The sequence below is a fragment of the Neolamprologus multifasciatus genome, chromosome 20 (genome assembly GCF_963576455.1).
Source record: "Neolamprologus multifasciatus chromosome 20, fNeoMul1.2, whole genome shotgun sequence".
Lineage (NCBI taxonomy): Eukaryota > Metazoa > Chordata > Actinopteri > Cichliformes > Cichlidae > Neolamprologus > Neolamprologus multifasciatus.
The window spans coordinates 9990234-10004049 of record NC_140458.1 but is presented as its reverse complement, the minus strand read 5'-3'; the positions used below and the strand labels follow the sequence as shown (position 1 = coordinate 10004049).

At 39.3% G+C, this 13816-nt stretch overlaps 2 protein-coding genes and 1 pseudogene across 3 annotated transcripts in view; 2 read left to right on the top strand and 1 right to left on the bottom strand.

Moving 5' to 3' along the window:
- Window positions 1-13816, top strand: part of LOC146494436 (chitotriosidase-1-like) — a 45658-nt gene that overhangs the window by 29943 nt on the left and 1899 nt on the right. The window contains exon 11 of one of the 2 annotated variants that reach the window (XM_085145368.1): window positions 4039-4313. The exons of the other annotated variant lie outside the window; for it this stretch is intronic. Within the exon in view, the coding sequence (XP_085001494.1) occupies window positions 4039-4298 (260 nt within the window). The 3' untranslated portion in view covers window positions 4299-4313. Of the gene's footprint in view, window positions 1-4038; window positions 4314-13816 lie in introns of those variants that run through there. 2 annotated transcript variants of the gene reach the window in all.
- On the bottom strand, window positions 112-1501 carry LOC146494438 (uncharacterized; annotated as a pseudogene).
- Window positions 1796-3943, top strand: LOC146494437 (uncharacterized). Its single transcript, XM_085145372.1, has 2 exons — window positions 1796-3236; window positions 3620-3943. The coding sequence occupies exon 1, from the start codon at window positions 2345-2347 to the stop codon at window positions 3008-3010; it is 666 nt and encodes a 221-aa protein (XP_085001498.1). The 5' UTR covers window positions 1796-2344; the 3' UTR covers window positions 3011-3236; window positions 3620-3943.

Below are 13816 nucleotides of genomic sequence, written 5' to 3'. Positions count from 1 at the left end.
TTTGTAAATTGTACATTTTTTTGTCATTGTAACTTTGTAAATATATTCAGATAAATTCTTAAATTATATTAATTTTTGATTTGAAAAAATAAAATGTTTTGGACAAACTGTTCCTGAAAATAAAGAGTAACACATGTGTCTGGTATTCTTCATTTTAATTGAAAATGTTTAGCAAGAAAACTAGGCAGTAATCAGGAAGCTGGAATGGAATGAAAAATGTAACAAGCCATTGATAAAAACAGAGTAAAACATTTTACGAGTCACAAATGAGACCATTCTCAATTTGAAACTATGCAAATAAGTTGTTTTTATGATGTAACATCCTGAGTATACACACAAAACAATCCAGAACACTTAGGAGTTATAAATAATAAAAGTAAACTTATTCAACAGTTGTGTTTTCTGGTCCACAAGTAGTTAGAAAATGACACAATGTACTTTTACCTCTGAACTCTCACAGGTATAATTTATTCAATTTCACGGAGAATAGGTGTTTGTAAATTTGTAAGACACACACATGCTTTCAAGATCTTATTAATATTTTTTTTTTAACTGATGTGGGATGTGATGCAAAATTGAGAAAAGTTTCAGTCTTTGAATGGAATGCTCTACATGTATTCTTGCACAGGAAATCTTCCTGTTGTTGTTCACTTCCTCCTGTGTGAATTGTCCGTTGGTGAGGAAGGACGGAATGTTCAGTGAGACCCCTTCTGGTAGGATGTCCCGAATTGTGAAGCCCTTATCTGCAATGACCATGTCACCTGGTTGTAGATGTTGCAGTACTCCACAGTCAGCTGTTATGGCCTTATCTGAGGCACTTCCACCGTGCAAGTTGCTTACAAAGGTTATTACACCATTAGGAGCCACACCAATTAGAGCCTTTAGTGTGGTCCGTCCTTTGTACTGGCTGTACAAATGACTTTGTGTGTCAAGTCTCTCTGTGTTAGAAACAGAAACTTCTGTGCAGTTAAGCACAATCGTGCAGTAAGGAAATGGTTGGAAGTATTCTGGCAGCGATGTTTGATTCTTGGCTCTCGAGGGAATGTTGTTTTCCAGCATGCCAACATACAAAATGTCATACAGTGCACTAACAATTGTTGTAAAAATATTAGTTACTGTGGCTCTGCTGTAGTTAAACCTTGTTGAAAGGTCTGCATGACCAAAATTAAGTTTGAGCTTCATCAGGGTTAGAAATAACTGGTCAATTAGGGGCATCATCACTTTTGGAAGAACTTGTGGAACTTGCAGTAGCTGTCTGTGTATCTGCATTGTTGGAATGATGTAGCTCATCTGATCTTTCACTCTGATTTTCACCAATAACTGGGACCTTTTCCTTGAGGGAAGTGCCAACTGCAGACTCTTGAGTTGCAGTTTGGGGTGAAGTTTTCACGTCTGTGGAAGTGTTTAAAAAGGCAGAGAGAAATTTCAGATCATACAGTAGCCCTCGATTAGTTATGATTAATAGAAAAAAAATAGAGATAAATAATAGAGAGAAGCTTCTTTCATCCAGATGAGAGAAGCTTCAAGAAACTTAAAGAAGTCCAGATGCTTTTCTTTCCATCTTTCCAAAGATAAGTACTGGCAACCTTTGCTAGCTATTTGTTGGTTAGGTCTTTATTTTGGTAATTAACTGGCACATAGGCTGGGGATTGTAATGTATTTTCTTACATAGACATCGCTTTTTGGACGTAATTTTTATTCCTCTGAGCGTCGAAAGCTAACTAATATATATATATATATATATATATATATATATATATATATATATATATATATATAGCGAAGTGACCCTTAGCTCTCAATCTTTGCTTGGAGAAATAAAAATGACTTGCAACAACATCTTTGTATTAGAAAAACACAATAAAATCCATTGTCTATATAAGTAAAATTACTCGTAAAAGCCAGTTTGTCTTTTAGTAGCGGGTTTTAATTGTTCATCACCAGCTATATTAGCTAACTAAAGTAAGAGCCCACTTGCTCTTATCTTACAAATTTATTCATTCACTTACAAGTTGTAACATACCTTATCAACTTCAGCCACTTCCTCTTCTCTCTCTTTTCACAAGGAAACTGGTAAAATGACAGATTAGACTGTTGTTTTGAACCAGATTGGTTAAAATAACGAGGAACACAGCATTGTGGCATATTGAACACAGGGGAGTTTAGGCCGGAAGTAGGATTCTTCACGTCATCACTGACATCCTGACATCCATCGACACTGACTCATTTTTGATGGCCTTCCGAAAGTTCATTGCGAGAAGAGGGAAACCGGCAGAAGTTTACTTGGATCAGGGGGACAAACTTCTAAGGAGGGGAAAAGGAGCTCCAGCAGGCGTTCTCCATCATGTGTCCAGACCTCCAGCAGAAACTGGCTAAGCAGCAGGTTCGTTTCCGCTTCAACCCACCTGCAGCACCCCACTTTGGAGGCACTTGGGAAAGAGAAATCCGCTCTATCAAAAATGCCTTATACACCTCTGTTGGCTCTCAAACAGTGAGTGAGGAAGTACTCAGGACCGTTCTTACAGAAATCAAAGGTATCCTGAATGCCAAACCCCTAGGTTATGTTTCTGCGGATGTAGCTGACATCGATCCAGTGACCCCTAACTACTTGCTCATGGGGCGGCCTGACAGCTCCCTACCTCAGGTAGTGTATCCCGAAGAAGAAGCGCTAGGGAGGCAAAGATGGAGACATTCGCAAATCCTGGTGGACAGATTCTGGTCATCTTTCATCAGACACTATTTGCCTAATCTCCAAACTCGCATGAAGTGGCAGAGACCCATGGAGGACATAACAGAGGGAGCGGTTGTTCTGCTGGTGGATCCACAGCTACCCAGAGCATCATGGCAGATTGGGAGAGTGACGAAGATTCTTACTGGTTCTGATGGCCACACCCGAACAGCAGAGGTGAAGATACGTGACAAAACATACACCCGGCCTATATTACGTCTGATTGTGCTTCCGGCGATCAAGGATGAGGATGACCAGGTGGGGGAGCCCTCGTTGGTATAAACAGCCTTTCCATGGGGCCAATTTGCACCGCAAATTGGGGGCGGCTATGTTGGAAAGGCTGTCAGCTGTGTGGGAGCCCCCTTGTGGAGAGAGAGCACTGTTGCACTATTGAGCACATGTTCCAGTGATCAGAGTTGGAGCTAACACATAGCAAGAGCCACCTGGCAGACTGACTCAGCAGGGGATGTCTACACACGGTGTGAGTTGTGTGCGTCGCTAAAGAACTGTGAGTAGACGTGGAGCCCTGCCTGGAAAGGACAGTTTTAGTCTTTTATGCCAATTAGACATTTAGTGGATGTAGAAGTGCAATGTGTATCGACCTGTTCGCTATGTGGCTAGTTCATGCTACTAATGCTACCTGTTATGCTACATACATGCTAGCTGTAAGCTAAACGATTTGGTGTTTGTGATATATTGTTGTTGGGTGTATTGGCAATCAATGTCATGTACTGTAAGGGTTTGGGAGTAGTGTATGAAACTCGTGCATGTAGATGTTCATATAGGAATTCCCATTTGTAGTTCTGGTTAGATTCGAAGAACGCTAATGAATCATAATTCATGACTTAGATGTTTATTACATTCAGTATTCTGTATATGTTCTGTTCACAGACCACACACCCACACCCCTCACCACTCTGTAAGCCTGCGGTTGCATTACTGTGTTGCTGTACTGTGCTGTTAAGCTGAGGAATCACAGTAAAGACAGTATAACCTTTATCTGTGCGTCCTGTGTGTTCTGACCGACACCCCAAGGTGAACACCACTGCTATTCAGCCAACGCCTATACAGTCCTGGGTTCAACCCAAATTAACAGTGACAAATTCTTTGAAAAGGCAATATTACAATTAGGTTTAAGAAAATGGACAATTTTAAAATTAGTCCAGCATCACTTTTATAGTGACAAGACCACAATGGCAAAATAATCACATAGAAAACCACATTCTGTTGAACTAATAATAATAATTATTACTATTATTATTAGTAATATTATTATTATTATTATAACTTTATAGCTATTGTTTCTACAGATCTTCCTCCACTTCCAACTGCTCACACAAACCTGAATCAAGAGACATCAACAAATAAGGATCACATTTTGCCTCATCCCAGACCATCAATCACTACTACAATTACTGACAACTTCTGTGGTACAGAAATTGGTGGGCTATATGCCAAACCTGACGCTCCAGGTTCTTTTTGTACCTGTGCCAATGGCATCGCATGGATCCAAAACTGCCCAGCTAATTTAGTCTTTCAAGACTGTTGTAAGTGCTGTGACAGGCCGTAGAGACTCTTCTATATTTGGATTTACAAACAATCCCTGCCTTTATGGAAAAATACTGTCTTTGCATTTCCTTCTGTAACACTGATAGTGTAGATTTGATACTTGCAGTTTTAATTCATTCTTGTGATCTCCACATTATATTTACTTACATTATTTATGAACATTACGCAACATCTAATCCAACTGGCATTACAATTATATCGGATCTGATTCTAAAAAGAATATGCCCATTTATAACATCCAGAGACATCTTTGTAATACATCTTTTTCCATCACAAAGTACAGTTCTGTGCAACAGTTTAAGGCAGGTGAGGAAAAAATGTTGTAAACAAAGAATGCTTTCAAAAATGGAAGTGTTAATCATTTATTTTCATCAATCAACAAAATGCAGTGAATGAACAAAAGAGAAATCTAAATTAAATCAATATTTGGATTGACCCCCCCTTTGCCTTCAAAGCAGCATCAATTCTTCTAGGTACACTTGCGCACAGTTTTTAAAGGAACTCAGCTGGTAGGTTGATCCAAACATCTTCGAGTATCACTCGATACTATCTTGTTCACTCACGTGAACAAGATAGTAACGTGATTTACTAGCATTTTCCCACACAGAAAAAACTGGCAGTTTTCCACTTAAACAAGTGAAGACCAAGCAGCAACATCTGCAATTCTTATAAGTAAGGACTTTTATTTGAAAAGATTAGCTTTTCAATTGTTTTGGGGCAGAGTCAGCTTCTTTTCCTTACATGACTTGGCATCAAAATACACTATATTGCCAAAAGTCAAAAATCAACCATCCAAATCATTAAATTTAGGTCTTCCAATCAATTCCATGGCCACAGGTTTTATGCACCTGTGGCTATAGAATCAATCAAGCACCTAGACATGCAGATTTCTTCTACAAACATTTGTGAAAGAATGAGTTGATCTCAAGACCTCAGTGAATTCCAGTGCAAGTTCAGTCGTGAAATGTCCTTGCTACTAAATATTCCACAGTCATGTGAACAGCAGACGCTGAGCCTCCAAAAGTTGATTCTGTTCATCTGGACGTAGCGTTTTCAGTGGGAGAAACGTTTCGTCACTCAGCTGAGACTGAAGAAGTCACTTGGATGACTGCAGGTTTCCCCAATCTTATAAACAGTACATTTGCATAATGACTGAAACCAGCCCAATGAAGGAATGGGCTGGGAGGTCACCTTCATCATAATTATGCAAATTCTCATGACCATTGATCAACAACCACTGATCAAAGACCACTGATCAATGGCCATGAATACCATTCACAAAGAGTTGGGGAATGGCTGCAGTCACAGCATTGTAAGATGGTGAAAGGTGTACTCTTAAGCCCCCTCTGCGATTCAGAGATGGTCTTTCCCTTTTCACATAAATGGCTTCCTTGACTCCGCACTCAAACCAGCGTTCCTCCCTGTCTAGGATGTGTACATCCTCATCATTGAAAGACTGTCCACTGGCCAGTAGGTGTAAATAGACTGCAGAGTCTTGGTCTGAAGAGGTGGCTCTTCTGTGTTGTGCCATCCGCTTCACCAGAGGTTGTTTGGTTTCCCTGATGTATAAATCCTGGCAATCCTCCTGGCACTTAACACTATGTTACTCTGTTTGTGTCGGGGGACCCGATCCTTGGGGTGGACCAATTTTTGGCACAGCGTATTTTGGGGTTTAAAAGCCACAGAGACGTGGTGTTTAGAAAAAATGTGTCTCAACTGTACTCCTGACGCGTACGGGATCACTACAGGTTTTCGCTTAGGCAGCACTTGTCCTTCTCTCCTGGATCAGCTGGTGCTTTCTTTAGGCGCCTTCCCAGCTTTGACAAAAGTCAAGCTGGGATAACCACAGTTACTCAGAGCCTTCTTGATGTGATGTTGTTCTGCTTCCCTGGCTGCTGAATCTGTGGGGATGGTGTTCGCTCTGTGTTGTAGCGTCCTGATGACACCCAGTTTGTGCTCCAGTGGATGATGAGAGTCAAACATTAAATACTGATCCATATGTGTAGATTTCCGGTACACATCAGCTTTTAGATGTTCCCTATTACTGATGGAAATCTCACAGTCCAAGAAGACTAACCTGCCACTTTTCATATCCTCCCTGGTGAATTTGATGTGTCGGAATCTGGCTTTGACAGTTGCCAGGAGAATGGTACTTGTCTGACTGACACAAACCAAGAGTAAAGTTTGGTGGAGGGGGTATTATGGTTTGGAGCATTTTCAGGAGTTGGGCTCGGTCCCTTCGTTTAAGTGAAAGGAACACTTGTGCTCCCAACAGGGAGATGGCTCTTTCCTGTTTCAACATGACTGCACACCAGTGCGCAAAGACCCATAAAGTCATGGATGAGCAAGTCCAAGATGGAAGACCTTCTTCCAACCAAATAGAACACCTTTGGGCAGGCCTGGACTGGGAAGAAAAATCAATAAAGTATCAGCCCTATACTTTATTATACATGTCCTGCCGATTGTGAGATACCATTCTGAGATAATCAGCTGGCCAAAGGAGGAAATAGAAGCTACTGACATCAAGACAAGGAAGTTCCTTGCCATGGAGGGTTTCACCCAAAGTTCAGCAACCTCAAGCTAAGCTAAGTGGAAGGAAGGATGCCGCGGACAAATGAGTGTCAGAACAACTATCCAGGATGAAACAACAACAATCCATGAGTACATCAGGAAGAGGTCCACTCTTGCTGCACTTTTCTTGGCTTGTTCTAGCAACAGCCGCCTCTTGTGACTACAAGGACTTTAGATTAGCTGCTGCTATGGTAAATGGCCTGCATTTGTATAGTGCTTTATTATTACTTAGTCTTTAGCGTCCCTAAAGACTAAGTAAAGCGTACTGTAAAGCTCTATCAGTGCTGTAAAGCTCTATCAGTGCCCTGGGGCCCTTCTGATTAGTGGCTGACCTGCTCTGCCACCTGAGCTACAGCCACCCCGCACTAGTATTACTGTTGACACATTTTGTTGCATCTGTTTTCAAGTTCTTTTTCTTTTTCTCACTTAGCTTTTCAGTCCCACATTTTTATTTCTTTTTGTTTGTCTATCTGTATCAACGCTTCTTCCACATTTAATTATGTTCTACAAGGTGGAATATTGTTGAGGGACTGGTTGGACTAAGATAATGTTTGGGTAATTTAGTGTCAGTAATAAGAATGAACCAATTTGCTGTCAGTCCAGCAGCCCTTCAAGATGGCCTGTAGCCTGTCTTATATTGACAAAGCGAAGGATCTCACTGCAGCCACTGTGGAGCTCTACAGTAACTGGAAACACATGACCTCAACAGTAACCTGAAACCCATGACTTCCACACTAGGTAGAAACATGTCCAACATATTGCAATACGGGACACAACACAAAAACAAAGGACCTTTCTCAATTCTAAAGTACGTGAGTCCGGACTTTCATTCAAACTACAGGTGAACAATAGTCAAAGCCAGATGTTTCCCCGTTATGTTGATATCAGTACACACCTACACAGCATGTCAACAAACCGTGAAAAAAAGCCACAGGATATAAAAAAAAATACATGAATGATTGCAGGTAAGGGTCTGTATATATTAGTATTTACGAAGGGTATGTTGTGACTTATTACTTACAATTACAGTGGTCCCTCGCTATAACGCGGTTCACCTTTTGCAGCCTCGCTGTTTCGCGGATTCTTTTAGTGCAATTTAGCATGCTTTTTTTTTTTTAAAGCACATTGTGTTCTGCGTCCCGATCGGCTGTAGATCATTGTCGATCTCCTCCGTGCCCTGCCGCGCTCTCCTGTACAGTACAGAATCGCTACATCGATCACTAGCAGTGCGACTCTGAAGTGCTGTACTGTATGTTTGTAAGTTTTCTCCCCAACAAACACAACAATGCCGACGAAACGTTTTGCACCATCAAAGGCACCTGCAGTAGCGTCCAAAAGGCAGAGGAAGATGCTAACCATCACACAAAAAGTTGGACTTCTGGACATGCTAAAGGAAGGTAGCAGTTACCCTATTTTTTTTTAACCATACGGCCCACCGGATTATAAGGTGCATTAAGCTTAAATTAAGCAATTAAGCTTAAAGTTAAATTCGTTAGTTCTAAAATCTGTCATTATTATTTATAGAAAAACAAATATATTGTATGTTTATTTCTCAAATAAATGTTTGGGACTGACAACAGGTTTTGATCTTTGGTTTCATTCTATAATGGACTTTTTTTTTTTTTTTACGAAGGTTTGAGCTTTGAGAGTTTAAACAAGAGAGAAAAGTGTGAAACTGTTCATGCCTTTCTGAGAAAAGTGTATAAAGTGTGTAGTGATGGGTTTTACAGCCTTACAACATTTTTAAAAATTGTAAAAAATAAAGCTGGCTACTTCGCAGATTTCACCTATCGCTGGTTATTTTTAGAACAACACCAGCGATAAACGAGGGAACTCTATATACAAATACTGAGAAATTTCAATCCCTTCTCTCTTTTGCTCTGAGGCGCGAGGGGAAAATATCGACAAGTCGATGAACATCATCTACAGATATATTCAGTAAATGCCCAAGACACCTTGAGAAATGTAAATCGCCACTTGACTTTTTTTGGAAAACCCGACCATAAACAAGATGCAAATATCACACCGGAAACGAAGCGCCCTACAGGAGTTTCCCCACCGGAAGTAGCATATGCTAAGGTGCACATAGTCTATTGGAACAGCAGCATACTTGATAACATCACCGTTCCTGAATTTTTACTGCCATCCCCTCTTAATTTAACTGTGATTAATATTTACAATGGAAATTACACATTATGTTTTTGATCATCTCTCTTTTTTTGTTTTTTAAACATAATTTTTAAAAAGTATTTTAAGCACTCTGGCAAAATTTGCTTTTATGTATGATCTGTTCCATAATGTCTAAAGAGCTTCATACAGTTAAGCACAATTACTGCATGTATGAAAACACAAGCTTAATCTCTCTATTAATAAAAATAGTATACATGTATGCCTGAATAATAAGAAAGAGGTGAGATGTTAGAACACTTTTATATTTATTTTAATAGACACTGACCCTTACAATAGACAGCTGGGGTTTGGAAGAGAATTGAACAAATATTTAAAATATAATCGGATTACTTTTGGAGCAGCCGTCAGGATCTCCACGCATTAACATGTTGTTTTTGCTCCCAGTGAAAACGTTTCCTCTTGAATTTAAATATTTTTAATGTTATATTTAATTCAGAGTCAGCTGTTTAAAAAAGAACAGAACATTTTACATCAGGCGGTATAACAGGTGAAATTTAAAGTATACTGACAGCTCTACAACTAAGACTTCAGTATTAAATAAAACAGTCCAGTTATAAAGCTTAACTTTAATCTAAGCCAAACTGATTTGCTCAGGAACAAATGAAACACTGAAAAAAAAAGAACAATAAAATGTTTAAATTATCTAATTGACTTATATATCATGTTTAACCTGAGTAGCGAAAGACCACAGGAGGGGTTTGAAAACGATGTCCGCTGTTCTCGCTCAGTCTAGTGAGCCTTGACCTCCCAGGTCAGCTATCAAGCTGATGGATAACAGACGTCTCCGAAAACGTCGTCCCACTTTGGCAAATGTGTGATGTCTTGATAAATCGAGCAGATATTTGAAGTTTGCACAGCTACATTCTCACCTGAAAATGTCCTAAAAGTTTATTTTGTGACCCAGAAAGAGTAATATTTCAAACTTTTTATATGTACTGTGTACACAAAAGCACACATATTGAGACACAGCTTGTGCAACGTAATTGTGTTCAAATTTGAAGTCACATGTTTCCGGTTACTGTGGAGGTCACGTGTTTCCAGTTACTGTGGAGCTCCACAATTTTTTTGTTTGTTTGTTTTTTATTAATTAAACAAATGTAACAAATACAACAAATATGGCAACATTTTAGAGACTTTTTCCAACTTGAGATAATACCAGAACAGCCTGTATTTCAAAATATAAAAGACAGATAATGAAAATAATATAAACATAAGTAACTAAAGAAATAAATAAGTAAAATTAATAAAAATTAAATTGAAAATTAAAAGACAAGAAATACACTTATAACCTAGGGGTTTTCTAAAAGCTTTAGTTCATTAACCATGTGATGCAGATCCACAGCTTGTTTTTTGTCCAGAAACTTTACAGATGAGAAGAAGAGGCAGAGTTCTTCGTGAAAAGTGAAAAATATGGCTTAGTTTTCAGAAATCGACATTTATGAATGAACCCATAATAATTATCACATTTAAGACATTTTCAAGTTTATTTTCTTTTCTTAGAGATTCAAAAATAATATCATTTTTAGAAAATTCAAGTAAGTTTGGAATCTTTGGGAAAAGCCAGTAGTGCACATCGTCCCACGGGGATTTACAGTATATACATTCGTAAAATAAAAGTTCTGTCGAATCAATATTCCCATTACAGAAAGAACAAGACTTATTATCATTTATATCCATTATAAATAAATAAAGAACAATAAATTAAATCACACAAAGCTCGTGTAGAAACAAACAAACGAACAAAATATGTTCTCCTTCATTTCTGTCAACCACACGTTTCCCGCTATCATGGTTGCTAGGTAACCTGGGCAGCGCGACGGAGGCTAGACCGTCCCATTTCACAAGCCTCACACTTCCGGCCTTAGCGGTCTTTGAGTACGCGGCCCTTGAGGACCGTTGAGGCTGCGTACTTTAAGGCTGCAGACCCTGAATTGGGATACAGCAATTCAGGGACTGTTTCCCAATTCAGGGTCTGAAATGGGACGGTCTAGCCTCCGTCGATTTAATTTATTGTTCTTTTAATATGTTGGCATTACTAAATTTGGCTCAATGCTTACATATATGTGTGGAAGAAGCAAATGTACGAGCTGTGATAACTGTTTCTGATAGAATGAAGAGTAGACTGATATATGAAATATTCCTTTATTGGGTGAGAAAATCAGACCATGTCATAACTGCTTTAAGTCATACAGAATAGATATCAGAGCCTTAAAAAGGCTGACTTCTGCTAAATGGGTCAAACTGGGCAGAAAGTCTACAAACACATAACATCCTTATAGAATATGATGTAACACTATAGATCAACTTACCTCAGAATATATAAAGCATATAAACAATTACAGCAATATGATGCAACAAACACAGCAGTACTACTGATCCAAAATACTCAAAGCTTCATAGAACTGAAACAAACAATTATTTTTAGCTCCATTCAGCTGCTGATACATACTTTAGGTTTCTGAACATTAAACTTCTTGCTGCCTTTCATAGTGTGTAACTTGAAGGCCCTGAGTACTTTCTCCCACACTGCAAACACTGGGATGATAACATTATTTGAACATTACCTAATAAGACTGATTCAGGACAGACAATTAGTTATTCTAAACTTTCCTAGCAGTCATTCACAAACAGGGAACAGTCTGTCTATTCTCTCCATCTGTCAGCTGCTGCTGGCTCTTCCTCCTCCTCTTCCTCACACACTGCTGAGTTTGTCCTGGTGGATCATTGGGGATGCAAAGCCTCACAGATGATGTGCAGCAGTGGGTCCCTCAGTCTGTCCTCACTCTGGACACTTGCAGTCGTCACACATGGAAATCAAATGTGTGATAAGCTGCAGGATTCAAACACAAGTGTAACTTATAAATACATGTTCATACTTTTATTCCACAATCAGAGAGAAAGAAACAGAGACAGAGTGCAGGACAGACATACAGGTGACAGTCTCAGGTGTATACACTGCTACAAACAGAAGGATTTAGTGTTATTACGAGTGCTAAACAAGAAGAGTTCCCAGCTGGTACAGTGGACACATGTGTGACTGCTGTGATTAAAGCATCTTTCTTTCAGCTTAATGAGTGTAGGAACGATAATTAAATGTATTGAATTTTTTGATGATCACTGGGTTTTCATTTGTTTGGTTGCTATGGTGATGTGTAATGGGAGTCACGTGGGTGCTAGCGGTGACATTAAGAGGGCGTTGTCAGTCTGTCATTCACTGGTTTTGATTTTGACAGAGAGGAGGGCTGGGTAGCCGTAGTTTTTGTTGACCGCTGCACAACATGTTTCGTCTTGTTACATTAGAGCCTGTGACGTTGTAAGAGTCCAAATCTCGAGATGACATTACTCTGTAAACACTTTAATAAACAAGCAAACAATTCCACCTCTCGCATTATTGCTAAAGTTGACAGCGCGTCAGGCAAATAGGCGGGCTCCATCCCCGGGCTCTAGCGACTGTGGAAGTCGCTACAATGAGTGAACCGTCAGCTCGTTCAAACACACGTTAAAGTCCGTTTGGCTCAACACCACCGAACAGAGGCAGCAATATAACATAGTTAACATTAACAGTGCAGTGAATCCTGCTGGTGCCGTGATATTCAGGACTGCAAACCGAGCAGCATCACTGACTTACAGCTTGTTGTGTTTGTGGATATATGACTGACTTTAATTATCCACAAAATCATCACATTCTCTGTAAGATTAAGGTCGACTATCTAACGGCATATAAAGTAAAGACTTTAAAACAAAGTAAACGCTGAAAGTACAAACATCGCTAATGTCACATAACTTTGCCGGCATGTGGCCAACAGTAATGTTTTAATGTTCCTCGTTATTAAACATTTGCACATAAATAAGTGACATAATATTCAGAACTTACTTTTGAAAGTTTACTCTTTGGCCGCTCTGCTTCCACTTCGTTGAAGTGTCTCCCAGTCCCAGTGCACTTGTTAGCATGTTTTGGTCAACTGGTCCGTCCGGTTATTGTCTCCCCAGAAACATTTCCGTTGTGTTTTTTCCTATTTCCGTTGTGTTGTGTGTGCTTTTGCAGCGCTTTTCTTTTTGCAGCGCTTTTCTTTTTGCAAGTGTTTTTCTTTTTGCAGCGCTTTTTGTTTTTGCAAGTGTTTTTCTTTTTGCAGCGCTTTTTGTTTTTGCAAGTGTTTTTCTTTTTGCAGCGCTTTTCTTTTTGCAAGTGTTTTTCTTTTTGCAGGTGTTTTTCTTTTTGCAGCATTTTTCTTTTTGCAGGTGTTTTTCTTTTTGCAGCATTTTTCTTTTTGCAAGTGTTTTTTCTTTTCGCAGCATTTTTCTTTTTGCAGGTGTTTTTCTTTTTGCAGCATTTTTCTTTTTGCAGCATTTTTCTTTTTGCAAGTGTTTTCTGAAGTTGCAGTCCATTTGGCCTCTCAGGGCCACCGTACAAAGTACAGTTCTGTGCAACAGTTTAAGGTAGGTGAGGAAAAAATGTTGTAAACAAAGAATGCTTTCAAAAATGGAAGTGTTAATCATTTATTTTCATCAATCAACAAAATGCAGTGAATGAACAAAAGAGAAATCTAAATCAAATCAATATTTGGATTGACCCCCCCTTTGCCTTCAAAGCAGCATCAATTCTTCTAGGTACACTTGCACACAGTTTTTAAAGGAACTCAGCTGATAGGTTGTTCCAAACATCTTCGAGAACTATCCACAGATCTTCTGTGGATATAGGCTTCCTCACATCCTTCTGTCTCTTCATGTAATCCCAGACACATTGATGATGTTGAGATC